Source organism: Balaenoptera musculus, chromosome 10 (genome assembly GCF_009873245.2).
Source record: "Balaenoptera musculus isolate JJ_BM4_2016_0621 chromosome 10, mBalMus1.pri.v3, whole genome shotgun sequence".
Lineage (NCBI taxonomy): Eukaryota > Metazoa > Chordata > Mammalia > Artiodactyla > Balaenopteridae > Balaenoptera > Balaenoptera musculus.
The window spans coordinates 57,590,580-57,608,095 of NC_045794.1; the positions used below are offsets into that span (position 1 = coordinate 57,590,580).

The 17,516-nt window shown below is 38.5% G+C and overlaps 1 protein-coding gene across 1 annotated transcript in view; it reads right to left on the minus strand.

Annotated features, from left to right (window-relative positions):
- The window catches only part of PTPRR (protein tyrosine phosphatase receptor type R), a 380,848-nt gene that overhangs the window by 254,310 nt on the left and 109,022 nt on the right, over positions 1 to 17,516 (minus strand). Inside the window, exons 7-9 of the mRNA XM_036867331.1 lie at positions 9,931 to 9,997; positions 7,926 to 7,956; positions 5,486 to 5,714 (exon numbers count right to left, since the gene is read on the minus strand). Coding sequence (XP_036723226.1) covers positions 5,486 to 5,537 — 52 coding nt within the window. The 5' untranslated portion in view covers positions 5,538 to 5,714; positions 7,926 to 7,956; positions 9,931 to 9,997. The remainder of the gene's footprint in view (positions 1 to 5,485; positions 5,715 to 7,925; positions 7,957 to 9,930; positions 9,998 to 17,516) is intronic.

Below are 17,516 nucleotides of genomic sequence, written 5' to 3' on the forward strand. Positions count from 1 at the left end.
AACATGGATGGACCTAGAAATTACCATACTAAGTGAAGTAAGTCAGAAAGAGAAAGACAAACACCATATAATATCACTTATATGTGGAATCTTAAACATGACACAAATGAACACATCTACAAAACAGAAACAGATTCACAGACATAGAGAACAGACTTGTGGTTGCCAAGGGGGAGAGGGGTGGGGGAGGGAAGGACTGGGAGTGTGGGATTAGCAGATGTAAACTATTGTATATAGAACGGTTAAACAACTAGGTCCTACTGTATAGCACAGGGAACTATATTCAATATCCTGTGATAAACCAGAATGGAAAAGAATATGAGAAAGAATATATATGCATAACTGAGTCACTTTGCTGTACAGCAGAAATTAACACAACATTGTAAATCAACTATTCTTCACAAAATTAATTTAAAAAGTAAAGCAGGGAAGGGGTATCAGAGGGTTTTTGGGGGGGTGGGATATGAAATATTAATTAGGATAGCCAGTGAGGGCTTCACTGAGAAAGTAACCCTTGAGCAAAGACCTAAAATTGAGGGATTATGCCATGGAAGTACAGAGAAAGGATAGTTCAGGCAAAGAAATAAACAAAACTTTTTTGGGAGGTGGGCAAGTGCCTGGCATCTTCTTGGAATAGGAAGGAGACTACTGTAGCTGGAGAGAGACAAAAAAGAGGAAAGCAGTGAGAGATATCAGAGAGGTAATGGGGGGAGAGAACAGAGTAGAACTTGGGCCAGTGTAAGGACTTCGTTGAGTGATTTTGAACAGGAAAAACCAATTCGGGAGTTCTAAGGGACTCTTCTTTGAGAAAAGGCATCTTAAAACATATTTTCCTATCCATCTACCCTTTCTTTTGAGGGTGGTGTTTCTGCAAATGACTTCCCTGATCCTCTTGATCCCATAGGAACTCTTCCCTCTTGAAGACTAGAGAAACTGACTATGCACTTCTCTGAAAATGAAGAGGCATCTTCAGAAGATATACTGAAGGTAGTCTCTGTGCCATCCAGAAAGGCCAATAGTAAGAACAATGTAGAAATTTGAAAGAACCTTTCCCAGAGCTTGACGAGAGAGTAATCCATTGACATCAGCTTCTATGTCTTATTAGCTATTCAATAGGAAAAAGAAAGCTTTCACATGATAATTTTCAAGATATCCCAAGACATTCACTCCTTTGCAACTAAAATACTACCCAATAAATATCATCTCCTGAAACAGAATATAGTTCTTTGGGCAAAGAAAGAGAAGAAACACTGAAGAAAAGCTTTCTATGGCTCTTCCACATAATATTTTTGCCATCCATATTATTGGGTAGCTTTTAGCTGCCTCCTTGGATATTCCTGAAGTGGTCTTTTCAACAGAAGTTTATACATTATGTTGGTTCACAGAAAGGTAAAGAATGGGATGCGCAGAAGACCTAAATAGACATTTCTCCAAAGAAGATATACAGATTGCCAACAAACACATGAAAGAATGCTCAACATCACTAATCATTAGAGAAATGCAAATCAAAACTACAATGAGATATCATCTCACACTGGTCAGAATGGCCATCATCAAAAAATCTACAAACAATAAATGCTGGAGAGGGTGTGGAGAAAAGGGAACCCTCTTGCACTGTTGGTGGTAATGTAAATTGATACAGCCACTATGGAAAACAGTATGGAGGTTCCTTAAAAAACTAAAAATAGAATTACCATACAACCCAGCAATCCCACTACTGGGCATATACCCCGAGAAAACCATAATTCAAAAAGAGTCATGTACCAAAATGTTCATTGCAGCTCTATTTACAATAGCCAGGACATGGAAGCAACCTAAGTGTCCATCATCGGATGAATGGATAAAGAAGACGTGGCACATATATACAATGGAATATTACTCAGCCATAAAAAGAAATGAAATGGAGGTATTTGTAGTGAGGTGGATGGAGTTAGAGTCTGTCATACAGAGTGAAGTAAGTCAGAAACAGAAAAACAAATACAGTATGCTAACACATATATATGGAATCTAAGGAAAAAAAAAAAAAGGTCATGAAGAACCTAGGGGTAAGACGGGAATAAAGACAGACCTACTAGAGAATGGACTTGAGGATATGGGGAGGGGGAAGGGTAAGCTGTGACAAAGTGAGAGAGTGGCATGGACATATATACACTACCAAATGTAAAATAGGTAGTTAGTGGGAAGCAGCCGCATAGCACAGGGAGATCAGCTCGGTGCTTTGTGACCACCTAGAGGGGTGGGATAGGGAGGGTGGGAGGGAGGGAGACGCAAGAGGGAAGAGATATGGGAACATATGTATATGTATAACTGATTTACTTTGTTATAAAGCAGAAACTAACACACCATTGTAAAGCAATTATACTCCAATAAAGATGTTAAAAAAAAAAAAAAGAAGAATGGGGACAGTAAGGGAAAAAGAATCTGGCACCACTATCTCAATGGTGGCCTCAACTGTCAGAAACAGTGTAGGATTTTATATAGTGTGCAATCACAGGCCTGGAAACCTAGGTTTTTACCCTGGCTATACTGTTAATTGGCACTTTAAAGTAATTAGCAGCTATTATTTACTGGATCATAGTTTTCTCACCTGTACACTAAGCAGTTAGATGGACAATAGCTAACACTTTTCTCCTTAAGGACATCTATGAAAATCAGCCGCCACAGATAAGAGTTGAGTCCAGGTTCTCTAACAAGCTCCATGCTCAGTAATTCGTTAAGGTTATCTTACCCAGAGATGTTAATTACACAGCATTGTACCCCCTCTTCTCCTTTTTGTTCCCACAGACATTATAAACAGATACAATACTTTTCACTGTTAAGGCAATCAGAACTCAGGGTTGGTCAGAATTTTTAAAAGAAAAATTTTTTTTTTTTTTGCATAGTGACTCAGGAGATCACGACCAAATAATTGGAGATGACGCTCAAGTTGAAAACAGTTTGCTACTTATCATTAGGAGAATGACTATTGAAGTCAACAGTTCCTATTATAGCTACAAAGAGCACTCACATCCTGGCAGCCAATTTCTCCCATCCCAAAAGGGGTGTAACCTGTCATCAGTTCCACCAGTATAAAGTAGTTGCTGGTACCCTGGGAATAACCAAAATGGATCAATTAGCTTTTCAGCCAAAGAGGCCTGACTCTATAGAATTCACTTCCCTTCTTTATAAAGCTCACTTCTCTCCTGAGAGGAGAACCTTCTGTAAGAGAGGCCACATCAGACATTCAACAAGTAGAGACAATCACTGACTTCTTGATCTTTGCCCTCCCACTTACTCATTTTCTTATTACCCAAATCTACAGGAGCTGAGATCAAGAAATCTGGTTTGTCTCAGTTCTAATGAAAAGTCCTAACAATGTTATTTAGATAACTGTGATGAATTTTAATCTGATGACAGCTTGTGACCCACAAATTGCTGTTTAAATTAAAATGCATTCATAATGAAACTGGCAAGACAACTACAATATTAAACTTGCAATCTGCTGTGAAAAAACACCTATCAAAAGCACTACATTAAATATGCATATAATTAATTTCTATACAGCATCTTGCAACTGAAATCTGAAGATAGCCTTCAATGCATTGCCTTATTAAATTCAAATTGATTAAATAATCTTTTTTTTTTTTTTTTGCAAATTAAGAAGTCAAAGTAGGATTGAACTGGTTTGTCTTTGGTAATATACCCTTTTGGCAGAACTCCAGGTATAATCTAGGGCTACAGACATCTAGGTTTCTCCTTTGATGAACAAAAGTCTTCTATTTCCTCATCCCAAATATTCATCTACAATAAATTTAGAAATGTTTTCCACCTGCTTAGTTTTAAGTTTATCTATAGCTTTTATAGCTTTTAAGTTATAATTACTCAAGATATATTAAATGTTATCTTTAGAAATGTTATATATTAGCTTTAAAAATAACGACACTAAAATTTTTCATAGATCAGCTAAATCAGCTAAATTGACAGGAAGTGAGGCTTTTTCGGTAATAGATGTTTGTATCAGTGCTACAATAAAACAATAATGTAAATAAAACTCAACCCAATGTGTATATTTTCATCCTATATTTCAACATTAAAGAATTGTATGTGGTAATAAAAGTATTCACTATAACTGTTTGCAAATAATTTAATAACCAAGTCATACCTATTTCCTAGTTTTCAAAAGGTATCAAAGAACTACTGAAAATTCCACAATATAACATCATAATTATACAATTAACATGGGTACTTAACTACAGCCTGAATGTCCCTAAACACTACTTGTTCAAGAGATTCACAATACGTTAAAATAGCATTAGCTAGAAATAAGGAAGTACGATATTTCACTCTCATCACCCACATAGAAAAGGACTCACCCACACTCTTTTAAAAAGATAACACAAAAATTGTAATTTTGCAACCATTATTTTTATTCATTACCCCTGGAATGTAGTACATACTCAATAAATGTTGGTTGAAAGAATGAATGAATGTGTGTGGTTGGATAACAGGCAAACTCTAGGAAAATACCTACTCCTTGATTGCTACAGGGATACTGCACGGACAACTGCTGTCGCAGTAGGGTTCCTAAAATCTCTCTGCCATATTCTATTTTGGTTCACGTGTGTGTAAAAATGATAAAGGATTCAGTCCAGCAAGTCCTTGCATTACATAGAGGCTGCATGTATCCAAAAAGCAGGGTCTGTAGCAACATCGCATATAAAATTCCCCAGGTACTTCCTAAGGTTTGCTTCCATACGAAACCTGATACTGGTATCAAATATGTTTATATTCGGGAATCAGTCTCACTGTCACTCCTGGCTAGACCTCATCAAATCTGTCCCAGGGACAGTGTCGACCCCGGGGTTGTCAGCTTTGAAACTGTGATTGGGTTTCTGTCTAGTGCCCTCGCAACCTGACCATGATGCTGAAAGAGAAGAGAGGGTCTTATTTTAAATCTTTCACTCCTCTCATTGGTTTAGAAAATTCGACTGACAAGAGCAGGGGCCAAAGGAGCCTGGAGCGGCATCATTAATGCGAACCATGTATTTCGATCTTTGCGGAGGAGATGTGGTCCATCAGGTTACAGCCAGTGCATCCCTGTGAGCTCTCGCTAAACCAAGAGACCTTACGGATGTAGCCGCTGCAGTAGAAAGGTTACATCCAGCAGGATGTCTTGTCTGCCTCCTGAAAAACTGGCAGTCAAGTGCAGAGCCTAGAAACAAAATCTGGGAGTCTACATGGAGGGGAGGGGTGGAGCAAGCAAACCTCTATTCGTAGTGAAAATGTTCATACGAGGTAAGGAAAAATCAAGAGCTGATTTTAGCTTTAAGTTTTCGGCCTCAGTCTTCCAACAGGTGCATGACTCCCTCACCGCTTTCCTGTCAGCACTGTCCTGCTTTGCCTTCCTAAGGCTTTCTTCGCGAAGCAGGCTTTTCCTACAGTCCTCAAGCATGTGCACTCTCCCATCGCATCCACATCTCTGGCTCTATGCCCGGCAACCCCTTACCTGCAGCGTGAAGAAGCAGGCACAGCGCAGGGAAGCCAACCGCTCTCCGCATAGTGTTTGCATTGAGAGGTGGAGGAGAAACTCAGCCACGACGCCACTTCAAGCAAAGTGTTATTGGAAAGAGCCCCCGCCGATGGTCCTCTGGTCTCCGGGATTCATTCGCAGGTCCTCGGCTCGGGCTGGCAGAGCCGTGTGTGCCGCCCACAGAAGGAAGCACCAGCTTTGCCTCCTTAAGAGAGGAGGAGAGGAAGAGGAGTAGGACGCGGCGGAGAGCTGGGCGGCGCAGGGCGGGGGCCGACGCCCTGGGAGCCGCTACTGCTCGGCCTTCTGGAAGCTCCGCAGGCGCGGAGGGGAAGGCGCGGGGAGGAGGGGGGGCGCTCCCGCGCCAGCCCTGGCGCCCGAGGCCAGCGCAGCGCGAGCAGCAGCCCCGCCGCGCCGCGGCTACTGAGCATGCCCAGCGCTGGCCCTCGCGCCGCACGCACGGGAGTTTCAAAGTGAAATTCCACTTTTCCGGGTCTTAGCTACGGCTGCGAGGGGAGCAGGCTCCACCGCGGGGCGGGGGGTGGGGGGGTGGGAAGCATCTTGGGACGGTTGTCAGGGATACAGCATCTGTCCAAAACGTGGGGGTGGGACTAGATGACGGCCCCATCTGAGGAACCAGAGGAGAGAGCCTAAGAAAGTCTCAACCCCTACACCCACCCTGCTCCTTCCCCAAATCTTGGTTTACACGTGGACAGAGCTCACTGCTAGCAGTTGACGTTTCCTGGGCCGCAGATTGCCCAGCTTCTCCAGGCTGCCTATGGGAATAGAGTACAGGTGTCTTCCGCTAAGCAGGGTTGCCAGGAGGAGCGGTCATGGGGCAGCTGCTGGGTGTAAGCAGTAAACGCGCATCCTGTGGGTGCCTTCTTTCCCACACGGTCCCTTTTCTTTTTCCCCTCTCTCCAGCTCGGTCCCTGTTTTTAAACTTTCTCCTGACTCAAGCTCAAAGTCAATGACCATAGTGACAGAAGTAGGATATATCCATGTAATTGATGAGAAGAAGGCACCTTTTTGTTTTTTGGAGATAATTATCTTTAGTCTCCATTTTTACTTTCTAAGGTGAAAAATAATAGAATCACCTCTGTAACTGGTCTCCTGCCGTGCAGCTCTGCGTCTCTAGGGAGACTGCAACAGTCTAATACAGGTGTTCCTCCCCCCTCATCTGTGACATTGGAGTGTGGAGATGCTTCTGTTACTCCAGTGGCTAATTACTCCTAGTCATTAAGTCCTTTGGCCAGACTTTCTCCATCAACTATCCCATCAGCTCAGACTTTTCTGCCTCTGTGTCTTCATGGGATGCTATTTCCCCTTCCCCAATTACTCCCACTTGCTTCAGTACCACATTCAAGTTTAAAAAGGTCTAACCTTGATCTCACTTTTCCAGAAAGCCCTGGGCTAACTCCAGATTATAATATTTCTCTTCCACACTTGAATGTATAGACAACATTTGCTAAGCATTGCCTCATATTTTTCTTTTATATTCATTCATCTGTGGTTCATCTTACAACACAGCCCAAGGCTCCCTAAGAACTTCTGCATCTTTGTATTAATTAAATTGAACAAAGTGGTTCTAGGTAAATAAGAGGTAGGAGTAAGTGCTTGTTGAATTGAACTGCATATCTCATTCAATGCTTTCTTCCTCCATCCACTGTGAATTGGGACAACTAATGGGAAACATGCTACCCACAAGAGCTTAAATTAGACAGGATGTCACAGGATCGGAGCCCAGGCAGTATCATTTCCTTTATAATGTGTTTTATCTCTAGCACTGAGAGGCAAGGCTAGGGATTATACTCAAATAGTTGAGAGAAGGGGGATAATGAAATGTATTTTTAATACGTTGACAGGACTTCTATGCTGAAAATAGAGATAAATGCAGCTTTACTACTCCAGCTCCTCCACTTCCCCACATGGGTGTGTCACATACCATTTCTGTGGCACTACCGTTTTGCCCAAAACCTCTCTAAGCTGTAACCTCTTTCCCTACTGTAGATTCACTTTTCCCCAGTCTCCTCTCCCCACAGCATATATCAGTTTCTAACATACCAAAAGAATTATTTATTACATCTATCATTTATTATCTCTTTCCTTACCCCCCCTTCCCACAATGGAATCCAACCTCTACAATGGCAGATATCTTTGACAATCTTATTCTCTGATGTATGCCAACTGACTAGAACAGTAGTGCCTCACACAAAACAGGTGCTCAAAAAAATGAATAAATCAAAAGCAATTAGCTGATAAAATTCAATTTGACAATTATCCTGACCCTTTTGAATTCTTACTAAGTAGATATTTAGCTGTGTTTAAAACTCAGAGGAGTAGCCCTTCTCATCTAACATCAGGTACTAGAATTGCTGCAGGGCTGAGAGTTGAGGTGAAATAACTGTAGTCCACTTACAGTGGGTGTGTTTCTCTTATTTTCTTCCTCCCTAAAAAAAAAAAAAAATTACCACACTTACATAGCTCTCCAAGAAGAAAATGCACATACGGTAATGAAAAATTGCTGCTATAATGCCCTGAACCCTTTGCTTTCCCACAGATAATCCCAACTTTATTGGGGGGGGGACATTTAAAGTTCCAAATAATATAATTTTTTGTGACTTTGCCAACAAGCATTCAGCCAGCTATTTATTTTGCCCAGGGGTGCAGGTAGCTGAATTATTAAACTGTGCATGAAAATCCCCTTCACAGCAAAATTCCCAATTTCTAATTCGACTAGATATACCACTAGAATAGTTCAGCATGGTAAAAATAACCTCAAGATGTAATTTTCGTGACTGGATAGTAATTATTAATTTACTTGAAAAGGATAAAGGAGCAAAAAAATTCATATTCCTTGGTGAGTTGACCTAGTATACCTTCAATAGATTTGATCCCGTGACATGTGAAGTCAATGGACAGTAAGTGAATTAGCCAATTAGTGAAAAGTCAATCCCTTATTTCTTTGAGACATATTCTCTGTGAGTCCATAGATGCTGCTTTCCCTTGACCTGTGATCTAACACTAGTGAAGGCAATTTGGTGTTTTAGAGAAGAACCTTGGTTAACAAACTGCGCCAAGGTTTAAAAAAGTTCCAATGTAAAGAAGCATGGAAATTAATATGAGAGAGCCATGCAAATTGGTACTGGCCTACAGAGCTGTGTCCTAAAGGAAATCATTTACATTTTGAAAGAGAAACAGAAAATTACTGTCATGTGGACTTTTTCTCCCCCCAAAATGCACAATCTCTGTTTCTTATGAGGTGAGAGTCAGGAAGAATTTATACAGGAAAGAAGCCTTTCAGAGCCTGTCCTCAAACCAAATATAACTGCTATGAGTCTCCACATTAACATGTCTGTAAGTGGATGAAAACCATTCATATTGGCCATCTTTCCCCAGGACACTTTAAAGAAATTGGATCCATTGACTGTTAGAGTTTCCTATTTAAATTATTTGATTATGATTATTATTTAAATATAATGAGAGCTAACACTGATTAGTGCTTCCTGTGTGCCAGGCTCTATTCTAAGCATATGGATGTCCCATTTAAACTTTATAATACCCCTAACAAGGAGGCATTATCATCATCTCATTTTAGAGATGAGACAATTGAGGCACAGAGAAGTAACTTGCCCCAAATCAAGTAGTAGGTAATCAACCAAAAGGTAAATTGCTAGAGTTAGGATGCGCGATCAGATAATTTGATACCAAATTACTATGATATACTACTGCACAGATAATAAACATGAATAGTGCCAGTTGTAGGCAGCTCACTAGAATTAGATCAGGGCCAGAGCAGAAGACACTGACCCTAGACCTGGCAGTAAAGGTCTGGTGAGAAACACCCATAGGAGATTGTCTCCAGAAAGGTGAAGCACTGCTTGTGGCAGTGGACGCCGGGGTCTAGCATCTAGTGAACAAAGACACACAGCAGGTAGAATCACACTTAGAAGAACTTAATGAGAAGGATGCTTAAAGTAATGTAGAGCAGGATAGAGGAGATTATCTTTTTTTTTTTTTTAATGGATTGACTTTATTTTTATTATTATTATTATCTTTTGGCTGTCATAGCGCAGCTTGTGGGATCTTAGTTCCCTGACCAGGGATCAAACCCGTGCCCTCAGCAATGAAAGTGCGGAGTCTTAACTACTGGACCGCAGGGGAATTCCCAGAGGAGATTATCTCTTCTTGGAGGGTGGCAGCGGAGGTGGGAATGTGTAGCAGGCAAGAAGCTGTTAGTGGAGAACAGTAAATGAGCTGAGAACAGTAAATGAGCTGAGTCCAGCTGGGTGAGCAGGTGTGGGATTGTGTGAGCTGGTGGAAGAGACATGAGACAGTGAAATGACTTCAAGGAACTTCCCAACGTGCACAGGAGCAATAGGTGATCATGCCCAACATGTTACTGAGATCCATAATGTGCTTACCCTGCACCATGCTTCACAGAGCCACGTTATCAATCACCAAGTCTCTTTCCTTTTGCCTGAGAGATATCTACAGATAAGAGGGAAAAAGAAGAGCAATAATGTATCTTTACAAATTAAAGAATTGATGTGAATTAAGCTGTATTCAGAGTAGAATGGCCCAGGATCAAACGGAATGAACTGGAAATTCACGGGGGAAGACACGTTCAGATGAGTGGCTTCACCATTAATTTTTTAAAATATTTTTCCTAACCACAAAAAAGCAGAACAATCGACTCTTCTGTATGCGCATACAGTGAAGAAAATGGTGAAATAAAAAGCACACTAAGAATGAGGAAGAAAAGCATTACAATTTACAAAATATATATTTTCTCACCAAACTCTCGCAAGAGCTCTGGGAGGTGTTACTCTCCTTTTGTGATGGAGGAAGAAACTGAAACTCAATACAGCTAGTAATTTGCCCATGGTCATCCAGCCAGTAAGTGGTGTAGCTGGGATTAGAAGTCAGGACTGGTGACTCTAGCACTATGCTTTAACAACTCTGTTGTACTGACTCCCTGATTAATGGAAGGACTTAACTTCAAGACTTAAATGGAAATTGCAGTGTTTTCAACTCAAGAAACAGACTTCAATCAAGATGGTTAATGACAATTAAATTTTACAACCTAATTCAACAGCTCTAGTTTTGCTAAGATTTATCTATTTGAAGTGTTTGATACACGCACACATACACAAATACATAAAGACAGCAATATGTATTCTAAGAAAAAAATTAGGTGCCCACACTAAGGTATATATTCTTCTATATACATGTGAAATATGCTGTCCTAGTAAAATACAAAATATCAAAGATAGGAAGGCTACGAGTACCTATAGATTCTGCTATTGGTTCATCATTAAAATTTTATTCAAAATGAAGCATACACTTTCCTGGGAGCTAGCCCTTGGTATCAGTGTATTGTACTGTCACCTACTCTGGCACTGCAAAGGTCAGACTCAGCCAAGATGTCAGTAATAGATTTATAAACCACTGACTCTCCTGCATTAGCTCTCTGTCCATCCCAAGACACTAATCAGGATGCACTTACCCCATGCATCATCCTGAGCAGCACACAGATGTGAGAGCCCTCAATTATGGCTTAGACCAGCTATGTAGGGCCAGTCAAATACATTTTCTACATTGCTTGATCATTCTCCTGGATTTCCTTGAATGAGGCCGTTTTGGAACAACTCATTCAACCAAAAGCTCAAGACACTAAGAATATCCAGGGAATGTAGCTATGGCTTGATTAGATCATTTAATGCCACTCCATTTCTGTTACATTATTTTCTCCCATAACTATAAGATGATGTGAAAGAACATGTCCCAAATATGGGCCTTCATGCCTCTCTCACTGACTGCTCACTCTTAGAAACTAAAAGTCACGGTTCTCTCTGTCTTATACTTCCTTCTTCCCCTCGTTCTTGCAGCTGTATGTCCACAGGAGAGAAGAAGATAATTTATCAGTCTATGCTTCAGGGTTGAGAAACATTTTTAGATTAAAATATTCCTTTGTGAAAGACCTAGTCCTCCACAACATGGTAGGGAGAGTTAGAGGTAATCTTACTAAAAATGACTGTAACATGACCACTAATATCCTCAAATAACTAAGCAGTCATCTGTCTATGGCCATGATTTTGACTTATTCAACAGAATCCATGTGTGCGGGAGCAACACCAGTATCTCTGTTCAGTGAATATACTAGAAAATATTATTTGAAGTCAAGTTACAGTGGGATATGCTACATCACATACATTCCCAAAACAGTGAAATAATCTGCTGACTTCTCATTGATATGTCATTTGATTTCAAATGATTTAAAAAAAACACATATTGAGTATCTGTGATGATCCAGGAAGTGTTTTTAGTTCTTGGGATATATTATTGAAACAAAAAACACAAAGATTCCTGCCCTCACGATGCTTGCATTCTAGGAGGAAGAGTTACACATTTAACCGTAAATATAAGAAAGAACTAAATTATATAGTGCAGTGAAAGTTGATAACTGCTATGGGGAAAGGAAAACATAGATCAAAGTAAGGGAAATTAGGGGAGTGAGGATGGGGACAAAATGTGAGTATAAGGAATTTGCAGAATTAAATAGGATCTTTAAGATAAGCAATGTGGAGAAGGTAAGCAAAGAACAGAGCCTTGAAGTTGGTGAAAGAGTTATCAAAACAGATCCCTGGTTAAAGAACCTTCCAGGAGGAGGGAACAGCTAAAGGCTCTCATGATTCCATAGATATTTTAACCAACCTGGAAAACCACTCTGTTTAAGAAAAAATTTCCAGCACGACTTTAAATATACTATGCATGTACAGAGAAATACAGTAGGAAAAATGTCAAATTAGACTAAATGAATAATTCTCCACCAGAATTTTTAAATTAATTCTAGCTGCACTGATTCCAAATTACAGTAATACAACTTTGCAAATAACAAAAATTCAGAGATTGCAACTACCCAATGGACACAATCACATGGAATTCCACTCTTTATTTCATGCTTTTAGTGTAAAATAAACATCTTATTAATTTAGAAATGTGGTTGCATATGTTGATATTTTATTCGTCCTAAGAGACTTAGAGAAAAACTTTGTGAACTGCCCTTATACTAAATTACCAACAAAAGAGTCGATCCAATGTATTATGGATGAGAAATCTAAGCAGGAAAAGAATGAGAAAAATACCCGAGCAAGCATTTTTGTGTTCTCAGTTTCTTGCTTGGTAAATGGCATCAAAATACGTGGGTTAGGTATTGTCCAAATGCTGGAGAATAAAGATTTTACAAATGTCCTGTTTCTTAGAGTAACTTAAAAAATAATTTTGATTTTTTGTTATTTGGGGATAGAATAGGAAGTAACCTCATTTTACATTTTAATAAAATGTCTTTTTTATTCAAGTCCATATAATAAGGGCCCACCAAAATACTACTTTGTTGTTAATACAAATGGAGAAAAATATAAATCACCCCTCTTGAAAGGAGTCATCTGGATCCTCTAGTCTTAGACATACTCTGCTTTAGAAAAGAAAGTAAGTAATCTAGCCTAGATTTTGACTGCAGAACTTAAACTAAATCATATTTTATATTAGGTCTGTTCCAAAAGTGATAATCACAAAGATTGAAAAGTATACTCCCTTCAAAACCAAATTCAGTAACAAATGTGGAAATAAAATTAATTTAATTATTTTTGAATTAGTTGTAAACATAATTAGATAGCAGTCTAACTTTACCACACTATTGGTAGGAAGTGGCCAAAACAGACACCATATTTCTGAAATTTACCCTTATCTAAATTGTCTCCAGTCTGAGTTGAACATTCTAAATTACGAAAGTAAAAACATCCATTGAACAGTAGACAATACAAAAAGAAAGAAAAAAGTGTGGCCATGAATTCCATTAACTGGTGATAAACACTGGTAGCATTTTGGTACGTCTAGTTCCCTTCTACTCCTACCCTGGGGAAATATGAGTCTGTGCCTGCATGTATTTATAATTATTATTAACTTTAACTTAATTTTTACATCAATGACATCATACTATGGATTTGGAAACTGTTTCTTTACCTAATAGTTTTGTGGGAACACATTTCCATGTCATTATTTTTAATTGTTGCATAGCATTGCACTATGGCATTCCATTTTTGACTTCTTAAGTTTTTAGAGCTCTTCTTCAATTAATGTGAGCTGCTTTACAAAGCAAGAAAAGGCATTCAAATGCTACTCACTTACCCTGTAAAATATTTAGAAACATGTACAGGAGAATGAAAGTTCTAATATTCCTAACATAGCCATGGCAGTTCTAGTACTGGTGAAGCCACTGCCCCATTAAAAGAGGAAATTCTAAAGTGTCAAACCAAGTGTCAGGAATAGGACATCAGGGATTTTGAGTTATACCTCAACCCTTAGCAAATTAGGAAAAACCTAAATGTGTACATTCCAATCAGACTCCTGCCTATCCTAAGAATGATGAATAAAAGCAGGAGATGGATGAGGAGTATTTGTTCCCTTTTCTCATTATCCCTGGATAACTCAGTTGACTAATGCTGAAATTATCATCACAAAAAATACTATGGGGTAAAAAGGACTGAATTGTATAAATAGGAGCTATAAGTAATTGTGTATTTCCTTTCTTTTAAAAAATTATTATTATTATTTTTGCTTCTGGTTTCTTTTTAACACCTTAACAATACAGCTACCTTCTCATGTCTATTACCTTCCTGCTCAAATGTAATGACTCTCATGATTTTGTAGTTCCTAATCATATCTTTAAACTTTACTGTAGTATCCATAAACAATATGCAGTGGTTGTTTTATTTTAAAATTTACTAACTAGTATTATATTCTATAAAGCTAAATTGTTTCCCATATTTTCCTCTATTAAAAACATTTTTTGGGGGGACTTCCCTGGTGGTCCAGTGGTTAAGACTTTCCAATGCAGAGGGCGAGGGTTCAATCCCTGGTTGGGGAAGTAAGATCCCACATGCTGCGAGGCTCAGCCAAAAAAAAAAAAAAAAGTTCCTTAAAAAAAAAAAAAAGGACGGGTTTAAAATTTTTTAAATTAAAAATTTAAAAAAATTTTTTAATACATCTTTGCACATGTTTTCCAAGCATGTTTACCACAGTTTATCTAAGGCACACACATAAAAGTTAAATTGCTCACTCACAGGCGGTCACCATCTTTACCTTCAAAGCACTAAGTTACTCTATATAGTGTTGGTAGCAATTTATTTGCATTCATAAATTTGCATTCAAAATATTTGCATTCACAATAGCAATGTATAAAAGTATCAATTTTGCTATAGCTTCACCCACACATAAGTACCATACTTAACAATTATTTTGCCAAATCAATACATATGAAACGGTATCTCATTTTTAAAATTTGTCTTTTCTTGACTATTAGCACTACCATTTTATTATTCATTTTTTGTTTGTCTCCCCTTTTTACGTTTCTCTGAGCCTCCTTCCCTTCCTTCTTTTGGATTATTGAACTATTTTTAATATTCCATTTAAGCTTATCTATTGGCCTTTTGGCTAACTCTCTTCATATCATTTCTTTAGTGGTTGCTCTGGGGAGTAAAACATACATACCTCCTGTTCACAGTCTACTTAGAGTTATTATTCTGCTGCTATTTCAAGTAAAATGTAGAAGACACACCCATATAGGTTCCTTGAACCTGCCCTTGTAATTCTCATATATATTACTTTTACATACATTGAAACCCATCATAGATGTGATAATTTTTGCTTTTAACAGTCATATATGTTTTGCAGATCTTAAAAAATATAGTCCTTTATATTTACCCAGATATACACCGTTTATCCTGCTTTATTGACGTTTAATTGGTGTACAAAAAACTGCACACATTTAATCTTCTATGTAACGTGGGGTTTTTTTTTTCCTGCTTTCAAGATTTTTTTCTTTACTTTTGAATTTCAGCAGTAATGTGTCTTGGCAAAGGTTTTTTTGTTTGTTTGTTTTAGTTTATCATGTTTGGAAGTAGTGAGCTTCTTGAATCTATAAATTTATAATTTTGTACAAATTTAGGAAAATTTTAGCCATTATTTATTACAGATTTTCTGCACCCTTTTCCTCTCCTTCTGTGACTCCAATGATATGAATATCAGTCCTTTTGATGTTGACCCACATTTCCCTGAGATTCTGCGCATATTTTTTTCTCTCAGGTCTTTAGATTGTATACCTAATTTTCTACTGTCAATTTTACTGACTCTTTTGTCATCTCAAATCTGCAATTAAGCCAATCCAGTGAATTGTGACAAATATTGTGTTTTTCAATTCTAAAATTTCCATTGGATTCTTTTTTATAGTTTCTTGGCTGAAAACATCTACCTTTTTATTCATTTCTAGTGTGTTTAACTTTACCTCCTGGAAAACAGTTACTGCTCTGAAGTCTACTGGTAACTGCAATATCTGAGTCATCCTGGATTTGATCTATTGATTGTATTTTTCACTTGAAAAGTGGTCACATTTTTCTGGCTCTTGGTATATCAAGTAATTTCAGATTTTATTCTGGACATTTTGAATACTATGCTCTTAAGCCTTGGGATCCTATTAGAATCCTCTGGACAATGTAAGGTTAATGTTAGGTTCTGTCAAGACTACAAGTTCTGCCTTGCCTTCTGGGCTTGTAGTGGTTCTGATATCAGTTCAGTAGGTGAAGTCTTTGCTAAGCTGCTTTGGGTCAAGGCCAGTGCTTTCACTGCTCAAGGAATTGTCTATGATGGGTGGTAGTTTAAATTGTAGTTCAGTGCTCAAAGCCTCTGCTATGTTGTTTTGGGCCTGTCCAGTGCATGTGGAGCTCAAGGGTAAGCATGGGCCTTTTGCAGGTTCAGAACATAGAATCAGAAAGGTCCATTCTCTTTAGCAGGAATCTGCTCTCACCCATCCATGATTTGGAAGTAGAATTTATATACATGATTTAAGGCATCTTCTTTCTTGTTCTCTCTTTAATGTGGTTCTTTCTTGATTTTATAGTAGCAGAAGTTGCCCCAAACTCCACTCGCTAGTTCTTTGTTCCAGAAGAACTGCAAGTTTTTTAACGGAGTTCACGATGCTCTCTTTACTAAATGCCACAAAAGTAATGCACTCTTTGCCATTCCCTTCAAAATGTCACCTCTCCTCCACGATATACCTAGTTTTATCTTCTTTTCTGTGCTGCTAAGTTCATCTTTTTTGCATCTTTTGTTCACTGTTTATAGTTAATATCTGCGAGAGCGTTGGTCCAGTAGCACCTAGACCAAACCAGAAGCGTTAACTCAGAATCTTTACACTTTGTATTTATGACAGTCCTTCAGTGGTTCCAAGTACATGTAGAAGTCTCTCACTTTTCAACTCGCTGTCTTTCTCAAGGTTTATTATTTGTCTGCATTGGGAATTAAAGCCCAATTGCAAAACATGATAGAACCCTCCTAATTTCCCCCTCCTCTGTACCACCACATCCACTGCCACTCTAAACTTCTGTCTCAATGTCAAGTTGTGCTTAGTACCCTGACTTCCACTTTCCTGTTGATTTTTGTCATTTGGGGATACGTCTCTCTTTACTTTGAATTTGGCTCTACTTTAAATTTAACTGTCACAATTTATTCATCACTTCCAGGTCTTTTCTAACAGAAGGCTTATGAAGAAGTTAGTTTAGTCTACCATTTTGTCAGAAAGAGAACTCTTTCCTTGCCTTATTTATTGTTTTGTTCTTCATTTCGGAACACTCTGAAGCAGAAGCATTATATATACTTGCCATAACAGGCACTGTAACTTGGTAGAAAAGATAATAATGATGATGTTAGTGATTATAACTTCTACTAAAACAAAAATCCCTATAACCACAAGAAAATGGGAGTATTTCTTTTCCTCTGTCCAAATGCTGTTTTACAAAAGTGCAATGTATAAGGTACAGCTTGGTGAGATCACCATGGCTTACCACCAGCTCATATTATCAGCAGGGCATTGTTACATAAGTACCGGCACAAAATCAGGTACTGTTCACTCAGTATTAGGCAGCTGAATCAGGAACACGTTTTTCTTCTTGAA